This window comes from Ambystoma mexicanum, chromosome 3p (assembly GCF_040938575.1).
Source record: "Ambystoma mexicanum isolate Mex_15411 chromosome 3p, UKY_AmexF1_1, whole genome shotgun sequence".
Taxonomy (NCBI): Eukaryota; Metazoa; Chordata; class Amphibia; order Caudata; family Ambystomatidae; genus Ambystoma; species Ambystoma mexicanum.
In genome coordinates this window covers 675,104,227-675,125,945 of record NC_090925.1, presented here as the reverse complement: position 1 = coordinate 675,125,945, position 21,719 = coordinate 675,104,227, and the positions used below count along the sequence as shown (strand labels likewise).

Sequence of the window (21,719 nt, the reverse complement as noted above, 5' to 3'; positions counted from 1 at the left end):
AGTCTTGTCCTTGTAATGATTGAATAAAAGGGTACATAGGAATCATGGATTTCATTCAACAGAATTGAGGGATTGGAATCAGTAATTAACTGTTTTGATTTGATTTCGAATTTATGTTGAATATCTTTGTTTAAGTCGATGTTGTAACTGCACATCAACTATATTAAACACATCTTTTAAAATAGATTTTACATAGGCAATATGACCCTCGGAATGGGGCCATTACCAGTTGGGTAATGCCCCTTGGCCCATATTTAGAAGCTTGAGCGTAGAGAGGGCTTTAATGGAGCTCCGGGGGCATTACCTGAGTGTTAATGGCCCCCCTTCGAGGGTAATATTGTCATTAGTACTCTGGGATGTCATACGAATTGCAATTTTTCCCAAGTCGAGAAACGGCGCTGCAACCGTTTCTCAACTCGAGGAAAAAAAAGTGAAACAAAATACCCCCTGGGGATCGGGAGAATGGACTATACCTAGTCCCTTCTCCCTTTCCATGGCAGCCATTCAGACTAATGGAAAACAAGTCAACAAAAAAATGCCTGTCATGGAACAGGGAGAAGGGACTATCTGTAGTCCCTTCTCCCTTTCCACGGCGTCCAGTCACAGAAGGAACCCGTAGCCGCCGCAGTGAAGCAGAGGCTACAGAGCCTTCTCGACGAGGTAAGGCCTGGGCGAGGTCCAATGAGCTTGCTTGTGACAAGCTAATTGACCTTCACTGGGTACTAATCCCTTTTATTCGATGTACGAAAAACTTCACAGCGCCTTTCAGGCCCCTCCTTTAATTGAATGCCCCCCTTCCTATCATTTTAAAGTTTCTTATCTACTTGGAATTCTGAAGCCGGGAGAGACACTTCTGAATAGTGTTTTGGGATATGTTGGGGGTACCCATTAACTTCTTTTACCCATTAAAGCCCTGGCTAAATATAGCCCCATGTAAAATCATAGTTCACAGGGAAATAAAAAACCACACACGAAGGAAAAAAGAAACATTGTTAAAACATATGTGTAAAAACATGTAAACATGCAATGAACTGTCAGTGTGCTTTACTGATGAGATTCATTGTCAGAGTGCTTTCCTGTTTTATGAAATGTGTAGACTCTTAAAAGGAGCTGTGTCAAGTTAAACATACCTTTTAATGACAAACAAAATGTAAGAGATCCGTTTGTGCTAATAATTTGACCATCTGCCCAAAAATAGTAGATTTTGGACCTGTACCCTGCCGAAGGGACACCTGGACGATTGATCTCGACGAAACGTCATCTCCACGGGTGACTGAGGTTGTGGACTGGCACTGCAGGGGTGGCTAGTAATTCTTTTGGCCTGAGAAGATTTGAGGTGGCTGGGACTCCTGCGATGGACCCTGGAGAGACCTGGCACAGGGCTTGGCTCTGGCCTCCCCGCTTCAGGGGTAAGCCCCACCAGCAGTCCTCTGACACCCGTGCACAGACCTGCTAGGAAGGAGAACCCCGGAGTCTGCATTCCCAGAGCAGTTGGCCCTCCTGTGCAGGAGCGGTGTGCGTGGGGGGCAGTTCCAGCAGGCTTCCTTGCCCGTGGTGCCTGAAGGCAGCCATGTTGTCCTTGCTCGGATGCCGCCACTCCTGCAGCGGAGCACCGAGCAGTCATGAGCCGCAGAGCCTGCCCCGAGGCAGCTGCTTTCCCTCCCTCCAAGTGTGGGCACTTTCAGTGGTAACCAGTGCTTAATATTTGGCGGGCAGTGGCAGGGGTTTCCCCAGGGCTGCCCCCGCACACCCGCCACTTATTTCTGAGCACCGGCACTTATTGTCTCAGACTCAGATCAATCATGATGTTTTGCTTTGGCAGCTTTCTTTTTTTTTTTACTTCAGTCTTAGTTGCACAACAAGCAACAACAGTGTGAGTCACACTAGTGCTGCTGTGCGCGTCCAGTTTCATGGATAACAATGAGCTGGAAGGTGGCATCTCTGGCTCCTCGTGCTGGTGATGCCCGAAAACGACTCCAGCCACGACTAGCAGCACAGATGCAGCAGGGTGAGTGACTTGGGTGTGTGGTGCCCGGCAGCATGCTCCCAGGTGCATTGGGTATGCTAGCACGCTCCTGTATATCTGCCAGTGTCAGTAGGGCTCTGGGTTCGCTGTGCTTCTGCAGTCAGGGGTACTAAGCGGGAAAATATTTGGGACCTGGCACATATTTATTTACAAATGAAGCACTGGTGGTAACAACGAAACACACATGGTCCACTATTTGCTTCAATAGCGGGCCCTGTACTACAAAAGCCTACTAGCAGCCGGGCCACCCCGTGGACTGCGGAAAAGAAGACGCTCACACCCCTACGATGCTTCATAACCTGGCTAGCCTAAAAGCAAACCCCAAAATGTGATGGGGTGGAGGCAGATCTGAGCAGTGCTGACCTTGGAAAGGTCTGCGACTTGCTATTTAAGCCTAGAGGACTCATCGTGGACTCATCGGAGAATGGAAGGCGACAGTCAGCCTTCACCCACACGCGCATATTGCCTTGTTCCAAAAGACCATCCAATCCCTCTGTATTTCTATTTCATGCAGATCTGTTGATGAATATTTAATTTCCGTCTGCATGCAAAATGCTGCTTTTCTGATAAACTCTGCTGGAATATTGGATGCAGATGGGAGATTGCTGGGTTTGAATTTGCCTGCTCAGCGGATCGCATCTCGGGGCGCTCGGGATTGGCAGGTGGGCCTCCGGACGCCACTTTAATAATTCATGAGGACGAAGAAGGGCTTTGGGCGGAGGGCGTCCCCTGTGGGAGGGGGAGAGATGCAGGTGGAGGAGGGAGCCCTGCGCCTATTCGATTCTGCCCTGCACTTTTATCTCTTGTTTTCTGTCTCTCTTTCATCTTGACATCTTTCCGCTCACATGTACTTGCTCCTCACAGTTCCTCTGTCTCCCTCCCAACCTGCCCCTCCGCTCATTCCACTCTTAGCCTCCTCTCTTAGCTGGCGGCCTTGTCTCCTATGCAGCCTTTTCAACCAGTCCTCCCTTTCTCGCCTCACTTCTGCTGGTCCCCTCTTCTCTCTATTCTCTCCCATGCCTTCCGTTTCCCCTTCTCTCCTTTTCTCCCTTCTCCTCATTTTGCCCGACCCATTGTCTTTTTTGTCGTCTGTGCCCCATTCTCGCCTCTTGCACCCCATCGTTCCCTTTCGGCCTTTCTCCACTCTTACCTCAAAGACCTACTGCTTACGCCCGTGTTTCATCTTGCCCTTTACTCAGTGCTGGGCTCGGCCTTTCCCTTCTCTCCCACCCCCACTGTTCGCCCCCTGCCACTTCGCCTCTTTGCTCTTTCACTCTGATCCACCTCCCATTCCCCCGTCTTCTATTGTTTCTCACTTTCCAACCTCACCTCCATTTCACACCCCTCTCATCCTCTCACTTCATTCCCCATTGTAACTTTCGATCACTCCCTCCCCTCTTACTCTCAGTCACCCTTTCCCCGTCCCCAGACCTCTCACATTCTGACCTTTCCCTCCCATACCCCTTCTGATCTCTCCTTTCCTCCCACTCCATCATCCGGACTGCTTCTCACCAACACATCTCTCTTCCATATTTCTTTCCTAGACATCTTTCCCACTCTGATGGTGTCTCCTCCCCTCTTTTGCATCACCCCTATCCACACGTCTGTAGCGCCGCTCATTTCTTGCGGGCTTTTCTGAGTTATGCAAATAGTAGAGGTTACTAGAGGTCAATCACCGGATTATACAAACTTTCTGGTTGGTGCAAAACACGAATGCTGCCATATATGGGATTCCTATTTCATTTTGATCCAGTGGTGCACAGGGTAATATTGCAGCTTGCAATTGCAAATTGTGACAGGTCACATATTTGATGGGCTATGAGAATGTATGTGCGGTCACGTTAACTACACATATGAACTCCTACGAAAAACAAAACCTACCACTATAAAGAGAGTATGTTTCTCCAATAATTCCCCACTGTTCACTCCCTTAGCCTAACAGTCGTCGGTAATGCTCCCCACTACAGACTGGTTGTCAGGGCACTTCCGTTGCAAATGTGCAAATGCTTTCCATTAATTGCGCGACAGAAGAGGTTGTTGCACCCAATTCTTAAGATTATGCTGTATTAACAGGTCGATCAGGTATAAATAGCATTTTTTTAAAACTCGGTGGGGGGCTATGTGAGGAATTCGACCATGTGCACAGGGAGAGTGTGCTTGCCTGGGCTATTTGATTTTTTGTTTATTTAAAAAGAATGAATGATGGGAGATCAACCTCCGGAAAATATGTGGGGCCATTCCCGCACATATTTTCCATGCTCACTGTGCAGCAGAAAAATAGTCATGTACTGTGGGAGGACACAGTTTACCAGTGCCACCTTGCCCTGTCATGTGTAGCTGACACCTGACAGCTGTGGGTACATCAAAAGCCTCTGGCCATGGGCAGCCTGATTAGCATTTCAAGGACCCATGGATTTGCATCTCCATTGTTACACCTTGTTGGTGGCGGTGAATACTGAAGAATCTTAATTAGCAGTCCTCAATGAGGCTTGGTTGCAGGAAGTGACAATGGAGACCAGAGACCAATACCTCTTTATAATGCAATGTGTCAACTGGTATTAACACCCTTCCTTGGTATGAAAGGGCAGAGAAAATGTCCTGTCTGGAACCCCTTCTTTTAGAGCAGGGAAGTATGTGTATTGTTGGAGATGGTAGTCTGCCTCCAACCCCCAAATTCAAAGGAGGCCCATGTTGTGACCAAACGCTGCAAGGGGCTCAGTAAATTAGGGAGACCCTTTGATGTACAGCAGACAGGAAGATGGGTGGGGCTTAGAAGCACATGTTGTCATCCTTCCCCTGTCTGTTGCCAAGTGCTCTGATTCTGACCTGAAGCATCACTGATGATTGTTGCTGAGGATCCAGGATTGGTTCATTAAGGTGGGCTTAGCCTACACCAATCACTGGGGCCCGTTTGGCTTTAAAAGAGGGCTGAGCTCCTCACTGATCAGATCATCTGAAGACTTTGCAAGGAGTAAGAAGGACCCATTTGGACCCGAGCTGAAGGTACAGTCTACCTTACATTTTCCACCAGTGAAGGAAGGCCATGACTTCCAAGAGGGAAGCAATATCCCTCCCCTAAACATCTCCCAGGGAACAGAGGGAGATACCGAACTCAGAGGACACATCCAGCTGCTCCAGAACCGGTACCCAGCCAGCACAAAGCATGCCCTGCTAGGTTCTGACAACAAGCTTCCTAGTTGGGAAGTGCCAGAGAGTCAAAGGACAAGGCTGTTGACTGCTAACACCATCCTGAGCTTTGGGCTGTCCACCTTGAAAGGACACGAGCCCTGCGAGGAAGCTAAGAGGAGTGCCACACAAGCATTATCCAACGTCCATCTTTTTATGGACAATTTCAAGACAGTCGAGTCCTCAAACCGCATAGGGCTGCACCGCTGACTGTTGTCACGCCGCAGTCACCAAAGCCGTCCGAGACGCCTCAATCAGCATTCCAGATCTGCCAACCAGCTCAGAGACACCGATTCTTGGCCCGAGCCGCCACGCCGGACAGCCTGCAGACGTCCGTCCTTGCCAAACTGCCTGCCGCCTGATACCCGCAATAACTCTGTCTCACTGGCCGAGAAGCACCCTGGAACCACCTCGACGCTGTCGAGCACTAAGAACTTCTTCAGCACCAGGTACATTGTGGTTTTGTCCCCCTGTCCACCCACGACCCTCCCGTCAGTATACAGAGTGCATCCCTTTCCTTTGTGAAACTGTCTGTCCTCTGTGTTGCTTTATAGTGTAATTGTAGTGTGCTTGGACAATCTGTTGTAGTAATTATACTTTTATACAACCTTAACTGGACAGTCCCTTTTATCATTGGGTAATAATAGTATTCTCACTGTGTTTCAACTAACCAACAATACACAACCTTGCAGAGATAAGCCTGCCATTCCATCCCTGTTACCAAAATTGGACAAGGAGGTCTTATACTTTACTTGTATTGCAATCTGTTTGGAACCCTTCTGGTGTATTAGAGGTGTGGGGTTGATTGATGCTTTAAAAACCGATATTCATCCCTGGACCACTGTTGTCACGGACGTTGACTTGTCACAGGCAAACTCCCCATTCCGAGCTCCCGCCTCTCTTCCAATGCGCAATGCCATCCCAGGTGCGTCTGCTCTCATTCATGATTACAAACGCTGCAGCCTAGGGCACAAGTTCTAAAAAAAAAGGGGTGGGCGAACTCATTAACATTCACAATGGGAAGTGACTTTCATAATTTCAACTCACGGATAATAACCCAATAGAGGTTATAGGATATTTTCTTATAATGGTTTTTAAAAATTGCGAAAGGTGTGTGTACCAGGAACTTTGCAGCAGAGAGTCTCTGGCTCGCCTGCTGCATACCATCTCCAATGCCATGCTGACCGCTCGCATTATACAAAAGTACCTCCTGAGTGGTTAATGTGGTACTGGAAGTGAGGGGAGGCCTGAGCATAAGGTGTGTGGCGCGTCTCTCCACTTACCTAATAGCCATAAAACCTCTTCAACACATCACGGTCTCTCTGCTTCCTTCTCACCGGTTACAACAGTGAGCTTTCTTTAATCAGTTGCAAATTATTCTCCAAAGAGTAAAGTCCCGTTTTGAGAAATGTTATCTACAGTTGCTGCTGAGGTTCATCTGGTCATAATGCCTATTAGCACCCTGGGCGTACCACACAACCAATCAGGTTGCTTGGATCAAAGGCTGAATCTACCCATCCAAGCCCGCGTTCCATGCAACCTGATGGCTGCTTCTCCCACCAATTTCCCATACCTCATCCTTCACCCCCAACCCTTGCCTGCCCCACTTACCTTATTACTTCAGCAGTGACGCCCACCGCCACTGCTGTTACTGCCGCTCAGTGTCCCTCCCGGCCGCCATGGAAACGGAAGAGGACCATTTTAAGAAAGTATTTTATTTCGAGGCGTCCCGTTCATTGAAACAGTACACATTGGTTTTAGCACCTGTCACCTTGGTTTTTTGGATTGCAACCCCAGGGTGCTAATAGACATAACCACCCGTTCCACAGTCCTTTTCCTCTTTTCAAATGGCGGCAGTAACGTATATGAGCATGGGTACAGAGCCTAGGAAGAGAACGTCTGCTTTTCCTCTGTTCACTGTAAGACTGCGGTTTCCATCCTCTCCCTTTTGGACACTGTGGCCTTTGAGGATGTGAGTGAACCCTTGAGGGAGCGATCCCTACTCTGAGCATGCTCATGCCTGGGTCCAATTATACGATGAATGGGATCCTGGGCAGGGAGAGCTTTGTGGGACACAGAAACAGAAACATACTCAGAGGGAAGCATGCCCCACTTGACTCTAAATTCCTGCTCACTCAGGAATGAGAGAAGCATTCAAAGGATTTGTCTGGAGAAGGTGGTGATCCACTGTAGCAGTTGGGATAAGTGTGCTACGAAAGATGGGGTTCAAAGTGGCAAGGCGTCCTGGAGCCAAGGCATGGACAGTGACTTGGCGGTGTCTGAAAACGTAAGGATTTGTCAAGCTGCAACAAGGGCAGAGTCAGGGCCATATCTGTGACATAACCACAGTTGGATTGGGTCCTGGATGGTGTGGGATTGCATGACATGTGATTTTCGTAATCGCTCGGTCATTTTATATATCATGTCAATATGTAGGGAAGGATTGCAAAAGGTTAGCATTCCAATGGTGCGGCTCAGACTGTAAAAAGTTCAAAGAGCATTTAGCTGCTGCCTCATGATTTCATTTTGAAGAAGTCTAAATGAAGCTACATTCTAGAGCTGTAGTAGGAAGTTGCAATAGGGAATGTGTACCACCTCGGTCACTTTTTGTACACAGCTCGCCAGGGATACAGAACGTGCCTCATCATTCTTATAGGGGCTTAACACCCTCAGGGTCCTGTGGAATAATCGCGCTAAGTTGGCGTGCAGTGTGTAGGTATAGCTTATTTATTTATTTATTTATTGGTCATTTGTTAGGTGCTTATACAATTAGCAAAACTGTTTCAAAGCGCCCATGAGGATCATTATGTCCATAGATGCCAACTTCCCAGTCACATGCCAGTCCTGCTTCTTTCCATTGAATTCTAGGATTTATAGTTTCGTTTTCCCCATTTTAATTATGGACCTGCAAATCCCAGCAGGCAATAGCAAATACCTGGACTGGCTCAAGCATGGAACTGGGAAACTTGGTAGCTATATATGTGTATGAGTTGGAGGTTATCTAGTCTTTTTAATACCTTATTTACTTCTGACAATGGAAGTAATCAATACGGCATTTGTATTGGCAGAAATCATGGCAGCCAACTTCGATTGGGCAGCCGCCCTTAGACCTCGCTACAGTGTTTCCTGTTGGTTTTTAATGTAAACATAGGGCTAAGCACACTCTTTATGCTTCATTCCTGTAAAATCGCACAGATTTAACTGATACAACTGGACTCTTTAGTTTTCACGAGTTAGAAAAGTTGCACCTTAACATTCAAGCTCGTGGGTGTGGCTGAGAACAAAATCAATGAAACAGAAAGTGTATTTAAATTAGGAGGGAAAGGAAGTGCAGGTCAGAGTGGAGAGTGCGCAAGTGCTGAGGGGAGGGGAGGGGAAGGAGGGGAAGAGGGCACGTGGGTGAGGTGAGTGCTAAGGGGAGGCCAGGTGGACAAGCGCCAGGGGAGTGCAGAGAGTGCAGGGGGATGAAGTCCACATGCTAAGTGCAAAGACGGGGCTGGATGGGCTCAATAGGGGTGCAGGCCCAGCCAGGCAAGTGCAGCAGGAGGGAGCCTTGTACGGCAATTGCAGGTTGGGGTGGAGCGGGGGGAGGCAGGGGAGTGCAAGGTGCTGGGGTAGAATGGGCGAGGAGGGCCTGTTACCCTGTAAGATTCAGAAGGAACCAGTCAGCCAGTGAAAGCAGCAAACGGGGACATAAGCAGGGAGGGGAGAGGGAAGGAAGCAGAGAAAAGGAGGGTATTGAGAAGCTTCCGGAACTTAAGGAGATCGGCTGAAGTCTGAGAGGGGTAGGGAGGCCATTCCAGAGGGAGGCTTCTGCAGAAGAGAGAGATCTACCCCCCCCCCACTGATCCCATTATGTTGACACATTGGTTATTGCTACAAATAAGGTCCTCAGGAACACCAGAAACCCGAGCTGAAGTAGCTGTACCCAATTACACAGGGATATGATTCATATGATCATTCCCAAAACTGATGAAAATACCACTGACAATTCTTATTGCAGTAAGCAAGCATTATAAGCTAGAAAAGCAGTATTCTGAATACGCGAAGCCAACACAGGGCTTCCCGTTGTGACTAGAAAGCGCCCTATCAAAAGGATCAGCATTATTAATTTATTTATTGGGGGAGAGGTGCTGATAGCCAGTGTTGTTGTCAACTAAAGAGGCCACCTGGCCTCTGGCCTTTTGTACTGCCTTTCCAATGAGGCTCCTCACCCGAACCGCATCTACATAGGGCTTCTCCCTGCCTGGACACGAGTGACTCCATTTTCCCGTGACATTTAGAAGTCCATGGTCCAGCTACCGGTCTGTGATTGGCTGCTACTCCCCAGAAGAGCAAATATTCTGTTTCCCGTCCCAAGACTGACACTCTTTATCTACGTTCTAGACATAACCAAGCGCAATGGTCTTTGGAGACAATGCTGAGAAGATTTGAATTCCACGTCCAGGCTGCACTATTGATCAGCTTATGCGAGCCCTCTATCTACCAGTAACCCAGGAAAGGAATTATAGCGGACAAACATTGATTCATATACACCCTGCCTTTTTACAACATTTTCCATATACTAAATGTTATTTCCCTTAGGTTGGCGTATCTCGTAGTCCTATATTGTACCTAACCACCGATCAACTAAATTCTCATAGGCATTACCCCCGGCAGATAGTTTCACATCAAGCCACTGGTTTGACTTTAGCTTAGTGTGGAGTTGCTGAATTGTCAGGGAAGATGACACACTAGACATCTTGTGCCCTAGACACCCCTCTTCGACACAGGCATGGTCTCTTACATAGTCCCTTCATACGGTTTCCCTGAGGGATTTCAGTACTGCACGCTTGCCATTTTTGGGCATTGATTCTGTGGCAAAGAAGCTTTTGTGATGTCAGTGAACAGTGTGGTTAGGAGGTTGGCGCGCTTCAAGTTAGGGTGATGAGAATGCCCTGACCTCGGCGGTAGGATGTCCAGAGAAGAATGTGGATCTTGTTGGGGAGATTGAGGGTGGAGATGAAATGAGAGAATTTGATAGATGTGGTTGGGGGAGGGTGGAATACTTGGTTAGATTCTCAGGACTCAGCACTAGATCACAGTTTGTCCTCAACATCTCCAATGAAGGGGAGTGTCAAAGGCCTCGGCAGGGAAGGCTGAGCCCGACCTGCTTCTTTGAGTTGGTTGTGAGCCTTTATACTTGCTCTCAGTGGAGCATTTTGGTGTGCTCATTCTTACTTTGTGCAGAAAATTGATTCCGCTCAAGGAGTTGCCGATTTGAGCAACAAAGAGTGATTGATCGTCTGTTTGATTGAAGAGAGGCTTTGAAGGGGTGCCTGGGAAGCAGTTGGGGGGTTTCGGTTAATTGGATGTGTTTGCCCCTGAGCTTCATCAGGTCCCAGGTCTGGGATGGAGATTAGAATGAATGGAGGGCGGCAGACCATATCATTAATTTGTGATCTCAATGCATGAATCACAGTCCTGCACATGTAAGAGCTGGCGCGGGTGATGCATGATGCACCTTACGCAGTGGTGACGCATCCCGCGGAATGCACAGTGCTCTTTAAGCTTGTCATTCCAGGCTCACAAGCTGGGCACTGCCCACAGCCCAGCACAGGCAGCTGAGGGACAGTTCCCCATCATAATGACTAGCTAACAAATAGTGGTTCTATCGTCAGCCATGCACGCTGTGCTTGCCTCAATTTTGCTCGCCCATCTGGGGGGCGGACCACGCATTCATTTGTGCATTTGCCCCTGTTCTATCATTGAGGAGGGAAGGGCTGAAGGTTTAGCATTTGCGACATGAATGATCCCAGGGCGAATAATCTGAGCCGGTGGCCAGGTCAGAGACGAGCTAATGAGTCGCCACGACCAGGTTCGGGCTGGGGTATAACATTGTCTCGGGCACCAATGAAAAAGTGGCCCTCAGTTGCAAATGGCAATTCCTGACTTTTGTGACAGACTGTTTGAGTAGTACCCAAGGGGTAGGTTTTTGATGAAATGTGATGCACATTGTGCATTGTAAAGAATATTCATTCAGTAACACTGGTCTAATCTACTAGCCGCATAGTGAAGAAACTCATCAAATTAGCCCACAATGGCCAAAAAGTGGCCCACTTTGACTCACAAATCTGCCCCACGGCAGCATTTTGTGTTTTTGGTTTGGGCATTGCCCCAGAGCCCTATATGTCAGACGGAGCCTGACCACGACTCACCTCCTGTTAGCCTCAGAGTCAGGAGATGACCTTGGTGGTGACAGGAGCAGCGTAAAGGTCTAAAATATTACCGTACATGTGCGTTCATTGATGCCATTACTGAGGACATGCATTAAATGCACAGAAAAGTGGCCTGAACTACAATGATACCCATTTTGGTGCTGTCTCTTCTAAGAGCCCCCAATCCCTGTGACCATATTAGGACTTCTTATAAACTCACTGTGAATGAGCATCACCCTACAATTCTCTAGCCTCGCAATGCGCACAAAGACAAACGGCGGATTCCAATAACAAAGTTAAGGTTGTTTATTATTGACCACAATACGCGCAAGATTAAAAGAGCCTGTAACTGGCGCAACATGTCCAACAAGAACTCATTGATGATACAGCTGTCGCGGTACACTGCTTGCTAAAGAGTTATGTAGGGCTTTGATTTGATTGGACACAGTAAACCCATTCAAAGAACGTTTTCCAATGGGGTTTTTCCATTATAAAACACTTCTGTGAATTAGGCCCAACGTGTATGGGCCCGATTCATGGAATTTTTTGATCGGCGCAAAGTGGCTTTGCACTATAAAAATACACTTTACACTGCTCCGCCCTGATTCATGGAGCAGTGCAAAGTGTATTTTTACAGTGCAAAGTGACTTTGCATGGCAAAAAGGCATTTTGCACTGTTGCATGAATCAGCGTGTTTGTTAGCAGTGCAAAGTTACTTTGCATCAGTGACAAAAAAATACATTAAACAGGCCCTAAATCTTTATTTGTTCCATGAATTAAACCATTGCATGAATGAATGAGCACAACTCCTCCCCATGTGACCTGTGCCCCCGTCCGAGCCTGTGCGCTGCCACTTCCTAATGAGCCCATGTGCACCCTTCTGAGTCTGTGTGCCAACGTCTTCTCAGCCTGCGCGTCGTCCTTTTCTCAGCCTGCATGCCGTCCTCTTCTCAGCCTGCGTGCCGTCTTCTTCTCAGCCTGCGTGCCGTCCTCTTCTCGTCTTGCATAATGTCCTCTTCTCGGCCTGCGTGCCGTTCTTTTCTCAGCCTGCATGCCGTCCTCTTCACAGCCTGCGTGACGTCCTCTTCTCGGCTTGCATGCCGTCCTCTTCTCGGCCTGCGTGCCGTTCTTTTCTCAGCCTGCGTGCCGTCCTCTTCTCGGCTTGCGTAATGTCCTCTTCTCGCTTGCATGGTCCTCTTCACAGCCTGCATGCCGTCCTCTTCACAGCCTGCGTGCCGTCCTCTTCTCGGCTTGCATGCCGTCCTCTTCTCGGCCTGCGTGCCGTTCTTTTCTCAGCCTGCATGTTGTCCTCTTCTCAGCCTGCATGCCGTCCTCTTCTCAGCTTGCGTTCCGTCCTCTTCTCAGCCTGCGTGCCGTACTCTTCTCGGCTTGCATAATGTCCTCTTCTCGGCTTGCATGGTCCTCTTCACAGCCTGCGTGCCATCCTCTTCTCGGCTTGCATGCCATCCTCTTCTCAGCCTGCGTGCCGTTCTTTTCTCAGCCTGCATATTGTCCTCTTCTCAGCCTGCATGCGTCCTCTTCTCAGCCTGTGTGCCGTCCTCTTCTCAGCCTGCGTGGCGTCCTCTTCTCAGCTTGCTTGGCATTACATCATGAGCCCGTGTGCTGCCCTTTTCAGTGCCTTACTGCTGTAACCTTCGGAGCCTGGGTGCTGTGCCCTTCAGAGGTTAGTGCTGCTCTCTCCAAAGTCTGAGTCAGGGTTGGGCTGGCCTATAGGGAACTCTAGAGATTTCCCAGTAGGCCTCTGCAGTCTGAGCCTGTTTTGTGTGGTATTTCCAATGATTTCCATAGGAAAATGGTGGGGCTTGCTGAAATGTGTAATATGGGGCAACTTTGAACATTATTTGCAGGGCCTCTTTTGGTTCCCAGTGCACCCCTGGTCTGAGTGCTTCTACCTTTAGCGCCTGAGTGCTGTTCCCTGCAGAGCCTTTGTGCTGTGCCTCTTAGAACCTAAGTACTGTTCCACGCAGAGTCTGAGTGCTGTGGCTACAGGGCCTATGTACGGTTCCCTTCAGAGCCCGTGTGCTTCTTCCTCCAGAACACGTGTGCTGCTCCCTCTCAAGTCTGAGTGCTGCTCCCTTTATAGCCAGAGTGCTGTTCCCATCAGAGTCTGTGTGCTGCTTCCTCCAGAGCCAGAGTGCTGTTCCCTGCAGGCTCTGTGTGCTGTTCCCTTCAGAGCCCGTATGCTGCTTCCTCCAGAGCACGAGTGCTACTCCCTGCCGAGTCTGAGTGTTGCTCCCTTTATAGCCCTGTTCCCATCAGAGTCTGTGTGCTGCTTCCTGGAGAGCGACATTGCCACTCCCTTTAGAGCCAGAGTGCTGTTCCCTGCAGGCTCTGTGTGCTGTTCCGTTCAGAGTCCGTGTGCTGCTTCCTACAGAGCCACAGTGCTGCTCCCTCTCGAGTCTGACTGCTGCTCCCTTAATAGCCTGAGTGCTGTTCCCATCAGAGTCTGTGTGCTGCTTCCTACAGAGCCATAGTGCTGCTCCCTTTGGAGCCTGTGGGCTGCTCACTTTAGATCCTGAGTATTGTTCCCTGCAGGGCCTATGTAATGTTCCCTTCAGAGCCTGTGTGATGCTCTCTCCAAAGTGCGAGTCCTGCTCCTACTAAAGCCTCAGTGCTGCTCCATTCTGGGCCTGAGTGATGTTCTCTTCCGAGCCTCTGTGATACTCCTTCCAGAGCCTGAGGTTTTCTCCTGCTAAATCCTTAGTAATGCTCCATTCTGAGCCTGTGTGATGCTCCATTCTCGGCCTATGAATGCCTCCAGCAGAGATCATACATGAAGCCCCCTTGAATTTTGAGTGCTGTCCACGATGAAGCTATTCACCTATGACTTGGAAATTGTGATCGTTCACCGCCCTGAGCCTGCATTCCAGTGTGTGCCTCATACTACATTTAATGTACTGTTGGGCTGCACGCACAGTTCCCATACATGCGAACCGATTCAGGCTATGAAAAATCTATTAGCATATGAGAAAGTGTAAGTGCAGGCTGTAGGGGTGGTGGGGAGCGCAGTTGGGAGCAACAAATGCATCTTCAAAGTAGTTATACAAGCTTAGGTAGGCCCAGGTATAGGGCACAGGTGATATTGTGTAGCAGTAGTGAAATATAATGTGTAACAATGATGATGTAGACACAGGGCCGGGATGCAGGAAATACTAATGCACCGGCATATTGGAAGTGAGGCCTGGCATTTTGTATTCCCTGTTGGAGGTGTGGCGTAATGGAGAGTTGAAATCATTTTCCCTTTCCCAAGTCCCATGAGTGAAATGGAGAATGGCGGCATTGTTTAATTGTATCAAGCTGTAGGCCTGTGGAACAAGATTGGAATGCGAACGGCAGAGTGAGGGTTGGGCTGCGCCTGTCCCGAAGGACAAATCCATGGAAGCCAAGTGGGAAGTCTCGAGCTGCCAAGATGCTTGGTGTAGATTTAGGGTATTAGCGCCCCCAGAACAATGGCCTTTCTATTTGTACTGCCAGGCGGTTGGAAAAACAGAGAACGTAAATCCATTAGTATTGGGTCGATTCATATGGTTTTTGAGAGAGAAAGGAGGTGTACCGTGGGTGGGCAACTGATAAGGGGAGAGCGAGGAGCAGAACATCCCATGATTTGTGATATGAAGAGCAAGAGGCGATGCCAACAAATCTTGTCCAGACCAATGTGTCTGGTATGAAGAGGAGCGCACTATTGTCTCAAAAGGCTAATTTGACCTCAGAGTTGTCCACTGAGCTCATGCTGACAACCAGGTGCACACGACGTGACTAGGTCGATGGGGCGGGTAACATTCCAGGTAATTTGCCAATCCATTAGCTGGAAACCAAGGTGATGGAATAGGAGAACCACATGTTAGAGGGTAGGGGTAGATTAGGATTTGGCCAATTGGTCAAGGGACTATATAGCGGGACTGGTAGTATGTATATAGGTGGTAGCCAACGAGGGTGGGGGAATAACACTGTATATTGTTCACATCATGAGTGACAATTTCTTTCCTTAAAAACCTTATGCTGGCTTTGAACTAACAGAGCGCTCTGTATGAGCTTGCTTCTACAGGACCTTTTGATACCTTTTTCCTTTTTGTATATAAAATAAATCTTTTTTTCCTTGCAAAGTGGCGCACCAAGCCTTTTTCCTAACAGGAGTGTTTTTTTGTCTGGTTGTCTGGAGGTCTTGCTCTACAGTATCCCTGCAATGAATGCTCTCTGTGCCTCTTCAAACACAGACAGCTTATGCTGGATCTTGGTCCTGGTGCTACTTAGTTATTTGTATCCCAGCTCACTGAGTTTCACCAGACCCACCGTGGCATGTATGCCTCATCTTTTCAATCCCAAAGCCCATCTACTCTCCTTCCCACAAAGGCCTAAAGAATAGTTCTTTTTCTCACCCTTATGTTACCGTTTATGGACAGTCCTTTGGTCACACCTGTGACTGTTCATTGCACTGCGTTGGCTTATTGCCCTCACTGATCATTCAATGAAATGGCAGTTCTAGGTTGGTGGGCACTGTAATGTATAAAGCAATACTTGAATACCAATAAAGCATTGCTTTAGTTGGGCCCTTTTCAAGCATGCGTACTCCACAATTGTACACAAAGCTTGCTCGCTTCAATCTTCAGTACAACAGAGGACACTTTCACCTTGGGGGTGGGTCCGAATTCTTGACTACTGAAATGCAGGATGTTTTATGGAGAAACCCTGCTCCAGAAAGGCTTTGTGTGCTGCGTATTGTTTGTGAAAGAAAGAAGGACGGACATGCAAAGAGATTGTAGAGTTCACTAGGATGTGTTATCCCACCTCCCTCGTCCGTGTCCCAGTTTCTGTACTTTCCAGGTTTCCATGGGAATCCCCTGTGAGGTGGACATGGGCATCCTGGGAATATAAACCCACATATTCTGTTCAGCAGGATATTAGGGACATCTGAATGTTTGAATGAATGCACTGTGTGTGATTGGGTTAAGGGCAGAAAGGTGCTGTCAATCTTTAGGATGTAACCCCCTGGTTCTAAGGTAGACCTTCACATTCAGAAGTGTAGGTGTACTTTGGTGCTCCCAGGCCCCGACGGGGCTACCTCATGGAACATTCATTCATGGGCCTATGAAAAGAGCCCGATCCTTTTTGGGGTGGGGAAAGCTCCAGGAACCTGCAATGCTGCCGAGAAGAACCTATGTCATTTCATAGTATATAAGTGTTGGTTTGATTCACATGGCTGTTTTTTGATCTATTGATCTATTCACATCCTTGTGTAATGTTTTTGTTTTTGTTTTTAGTATCATAATTGACTGCATTGATATATGAATCACGTTCAATGACATACAATTTGTCCATGTGTAAAAATGTTTGGATTAAACATGAACATTAATGAGTTGAAAAAATTGCAATAATGTAGACTGGTTATTAATTCAGCTACCTTACCTTTTTGACAATTGGTACATTTGTAAGAGTATTTTGTACGACCTAATTAGAATGCAGGTCCTTAGTCTCTTCTGTTTTTCATTTTGTAGGCTGAGGATGGGGGAGTTTTACACCTCAGCCCAAGTTTTTGTTCTGTTCTGAAGCATTCTTCCCTTATTGAACCCACCATTGGTTCACGTGAGAAGAGCTCCTGTGGCGGTCCTTCCAGAGCCATGGAATCACCTGCCCTGGACCTGCACCCTTCCATGTGCCTCTGTGGCCTTGAGTGTTCCAGCCCCACTAATGGGCCATGGGCACTGCCATGCCATCAGGTTTCACCAAGCTCAAGAATGCCTGCAACAGCATTCCATTTCCAGGCATGACTAGTCCTATCTGTTCAGGTCTTTTTAGACTTTTGACCTGGCTCTAAGTTTGGGACGCATTCTTGACACTTGGTCCAAGAAACTGAGAAACGTGTGCTCAGTCACCCTCTCGGTGGTTACTGCATCGACAGCCAAAATGCAGCCAGGTTTAGTGGTGTCCAGGCACTCTGGGCATAATGCCACATACTGGGTGCTCCACGAATTCCAGCTCCTCCAATTGGGAATGAGCGCCTTGAGGCAATATGTTAGTCTAGACAATTTCAACCTTGTTACAGCAAGGCTCCTGGGAATTGCTGGTCAGCACTCTGTGATGGAACCCGCGCTGTTCTGTCCGCTTAATGAAAGAACTCTGGGATGAGGATGAGGGGAGGTAATGTTTTGGTCTAAAGCCAAAAGTTTCAGCACCCCAATCCAGCCTGCTAAATAGCGAAAGAGGGTGCATCCCCTTTTGGACACCCTTTATGTCTAAAACATACATTGACAGGGGGTACAAATATTTGACCAACATTCTTTCTCACTGTGTGTTATTTGCGCGCTTTTGATAATGAATGACATTTCATCTATTTGTGACTTTTCTAAGAATATCGTCTGTAAGGTCATATTGTACGCCCCGACTTCTCTGGTCATCTTAGAGGTCAGACTGTTTGGCCTCGCTACCCAGTGACGAAACTTGGTGTTTTGGGCACCTGCTTTGATTTCAGTTCAGAGTTGTTGGGTTATCAGAGAGCCAAGGTGCACTCCCAATTACAGGTGGACTTCCCATGCCTGATGGCAGCAGCAGGCCTGCACCGGCTCCACCACAGACAACCCTCGAGCGACGACATTCCCCCAGTTCGGCTTTACCCACACAGTACAATGGTCCCAGTGAAAACTTACCCCCCAAAGCCTGCTTCATCACAAAGTCCATGGCTGCGCTTGGATCAGCTGGTAGTTCAGGCGGTGGGCGCTCTCATCCAGTTCCTGCTCGGGGTCTTCACAAAGGGCCCAGCTGTAAGGAGACAGACACATCTGGTCAGACAGGGAAGGCGGCAGAGCAGGTGCAGCCTGGCTGGACACGGTGCTATGTTCATTCATCAACAGTGTTTTTTTCTTTAGGCGCTTTGCCAATTTTGTTTTCTCGAAAAAACTCATTGACATTTTATTTGGGGGGGTTCACCCCAACTCACCCTCTCCTATTCATTTTACACTATTCCCTAACCCCCACTTCCCCTTATATACCCTTACCCACAATCCCCTATATTTTTTGATGAGTTTTTTCTAAAAAAAAAATGAAATGGGCAAAAAACCCGTTAAAAACACTGTGGAAGAATGAACGTCTTACCCCGAGCACGGGACAGCAACAGCTGGTCTGAGAATGGAGCAGATACAGTACGCTGGGGAAAACCTAATACAAATATTTTAATACGACTACTAGTACTAATAATACCTATAATAATGATACAATGCGTTAGGTCCAGGTGGAGATAAGACGGAAACAGTCATTGTGGGGATGAGGCAGAAAGACCTAGGGTGAAGATGGGCCTTACACAATCAGAAAGTGGACGGAGCAGTGTGTCATTTGGCAGAGAGCAGAAGACCTGCTGGCAGAGAGCAAGGGGGAGGCCTGCGAGCACCCAGCACAGAGCGCGAGATCCCTGGAGCGGAGGATATAGGACAGAGCTGGGCGCTGCAGGCACAACCTTCCCAAAAACGTGTCGACTCTATAAAAAGAGGTGGGTGCATAGGAACTAAGGCTGCAGGCAAGAGCCCCCCGCGGACTGCTTGGTGCTGTGTTTCAAATACACTCAGCAACAGTGCCTCAGTTTCTGCCTCCAAACAAAGCTCGAGAGGGTCTGCACAAAGTGCTGCTGCTAAACCAGCCCCACACCCCTGCTACACCTCCACCCCAGCCTCACGGTACATCTATGCTTCAATACTCTCATCTCGTTTGCAGGGACATCATTTCACCAAAATGCCAGGGGTGGAGGAAGTGACATCACATGATCCTTGAGCTTTGATGACATCACAGGAAGTGATGTCATTTGACCCCACCCCCAAGAGACAACATGGGAATTGATGGTTCATGATCTTTCACCCCTTGACAAAAAAGGAAGTGGCATCACATAGTACAGTTCCAGTACACTAAGAAAATATGGTTACGATATTGCTGTAATATGATATACATTTTATACAAGACTGGATCACCATATGTAGCAATAATATCAGTGTGTATAGCGCCAACAACCACAAGGCAATAAAGCACTGTCAACCGCCCGGTGACGAACTTGCTGCTGGAACACAAAACAGTGTATGAACAACCAAAATACTGAGAAACACAGATCAATATATGCCCAGAACAAAAAGGTTTTAAAAAGCGTTTAACAGCCTGTAAACTCAGCTTCTGACCAAAGGGAATACATACATTGATTCCACATTAGGACCCCCGGTGTCACCAGGTTTTACCACCTGCTAACAGCAGACCTGCTAACCAAGTCTCCGGCAATTCGCGGGAGGCTCCAACAAAAAACATAATTCTACAGCAAAAATAGTCTGGAGGGAATCTTCCTGCTGTCCAAGCAAATCTCAGTCTTTCTTGGGATAAATTAAAAGACTTTGCCAATTAAACACTTACATGTGCTCGAATAAAGTTTCTTGAATATTTTGTCATACAAAATGGTGGAGGTGACAAGGAGAAAATCCGACACGGTCAGTTGCTATAGAATTCAGACATTGCAAGGGGTACGTCTCACTGCTTGTGCCAATGTGTGTTACTGCCCAGTTGTATTGCGTACCTCAGTTCATCCATGAAACTATGCTCCATTCCATTTGGGCGATAATAGCATTGCCCTGTTATTTTCTTTGCAATGCATTCTGGGAATTGTAGGCCTGTATTTAGAATGGAAAATTCCAAGACTATCAGTCAAAGAATGCACGTAAAAACACAAGAATGGACTAACATCTTCCGACTGGAATGTAACAGGTATGTCGACCATTCTGTGCGGTGGCATTAGCAAGAAGGTGAGGACATGCTCTAATACATTTTGCAAAGGTAGCAGGCGCCCCTCTCTCGACAGAACAAGGCCTGATAACCTGTTCAGTGGTTATTAACCACTTGAGAGTTTGCAGCCACTGCTTTTACTCACTGTGCCTTTCACAGATGGGAAATATCCATTTGCATATCAGTCTTTGTCCTGCCCAGGGGCAGTCCAGCACCGAAATGCAATAGCAATTCCAACCTGAACGAGAGTACCACCAGCAACCCCATACACGTGTTTCACCCTTGTTGGGGATCATCAGTGAGGTGAAGCTGATGCCTCTCTAAGCACAGTGAGAGGGAGACCACGTCTGGTTGCCCCCAGGAGACCTAGGTTACCAATCCCAGGTTCCTTGAAATTTAGTTTGCAAAGGTATCAGGCGCCCCTCTCTCGACAGAACAAGGCCTGATAACCTGTTCAGTGGTTATTACCACTTGAGAGTTCGCAGCCACTGATTTTACTCACTGTGCCTTTCACAGATGGGAAATATCCATTTGCATATCAGTCTTTGTCCTGCCCAGGGGCAGTCCAGCACCGAAATGCAATGGCAATTCCAACCTGAGCGAGAATACCACCAGCAACCCCATACACGTGTTTCACCCTTGTTGGGGATCATCAGTGAGGTGAAGCTGATGCCTCTCTAAGCACAGTGAGAGGGAGACCACGTCTGGTTGCCCCCAGGAGACCTAGGGTTACCAATCCCAGGTTCCTTGAAATTTAGTTTGCAAAGGTAGCAGGCGCCCCTCTCTCGACAGAACAAGGCCTGATAACCTGTTCAGTGGTTATTAACCACTTGAGAGTTCGCAGCCACTGCTTTTACTCACTGTGCCTTTCACAGATGGGAAATATCCATTTGCATATCAGTCTTTGTCCTGCCCAGGGGCAGTCCAGCACCGAAATGCAATGGCAATTCCAACCTGAACGAGAGTACCACCAGCAACCCCATACACGTGTTTCACCCTTGTTGGGGATCATCAGTGAGGTGAAGCTGATGCCTCTCTAAGCACAGTGAGAGGGAGACCACGTCTGGTTGCCCCCAGGAGACCTAGGGTTACCAATCCCAGGTTCCTTGAAATTTGGTTTGCAATCAACCACCCACCGCCTTCTGCGCCAAACTTGTACCTCATTCTACACCCCACCCACCCCCCCACAGGTCCCATTTACCCCATGTTCTTAGATGATTTCCAGGACAGCCCCAATTCTATACACTATCTCCTCCAGGGCTCTAAAGTAGTCCATCCCTTCCTTCCATTTTGCCATCATAAATCCTGTGTGTTGATGACGTGACTGTCTCCCCACCCCACTCCACATCAACCCCAGAGATCTGTTGCAAGGTTACCTTAGGGCATCGTGATATCTCATTCCCCACCATTCGGGACAGTACCATCAGTATGTTTTCATTGAACGCATCCTTGACATATCTGACACACGTGGTTCTCTGTCGAGTATAAAATATAGTAGAGCCCTCAACCATGGACAGTTGCCCATATGGCAGACAGACTATTTATAG

The 21,719-nt window shown here is 48.0% G+C and overlaps 1 protein-coding gene across 3 annotated transcripts in view; it reads right to left on the bottom strand.

Annotated features, from left to right (window-relative positions):
- Window positions 1-21,719, bottom strand: part of CPLX2 (complexin 2) — a 1,259,387-nt gene that overhangs the window by 128,294 nt on the left and 1,109,374 nt on the right. For all 3 annotated transcript variants that reach the window (XM_069651446.1, XM_069651444.1, XM_069651445.1), the window contains one exon: window positions 18,072-18,183. In XM_069651446.1, the coding sequence (XP_069507547.1) occupies window positions 18,072-18,102 (31 nt within the window). In that variant the 5' untranslated portion in view covers window positions 18,103-18,183. The remainder of the gene's footprint in view (window positions 1-18,071; window positions 18,184-21,719) is intronic.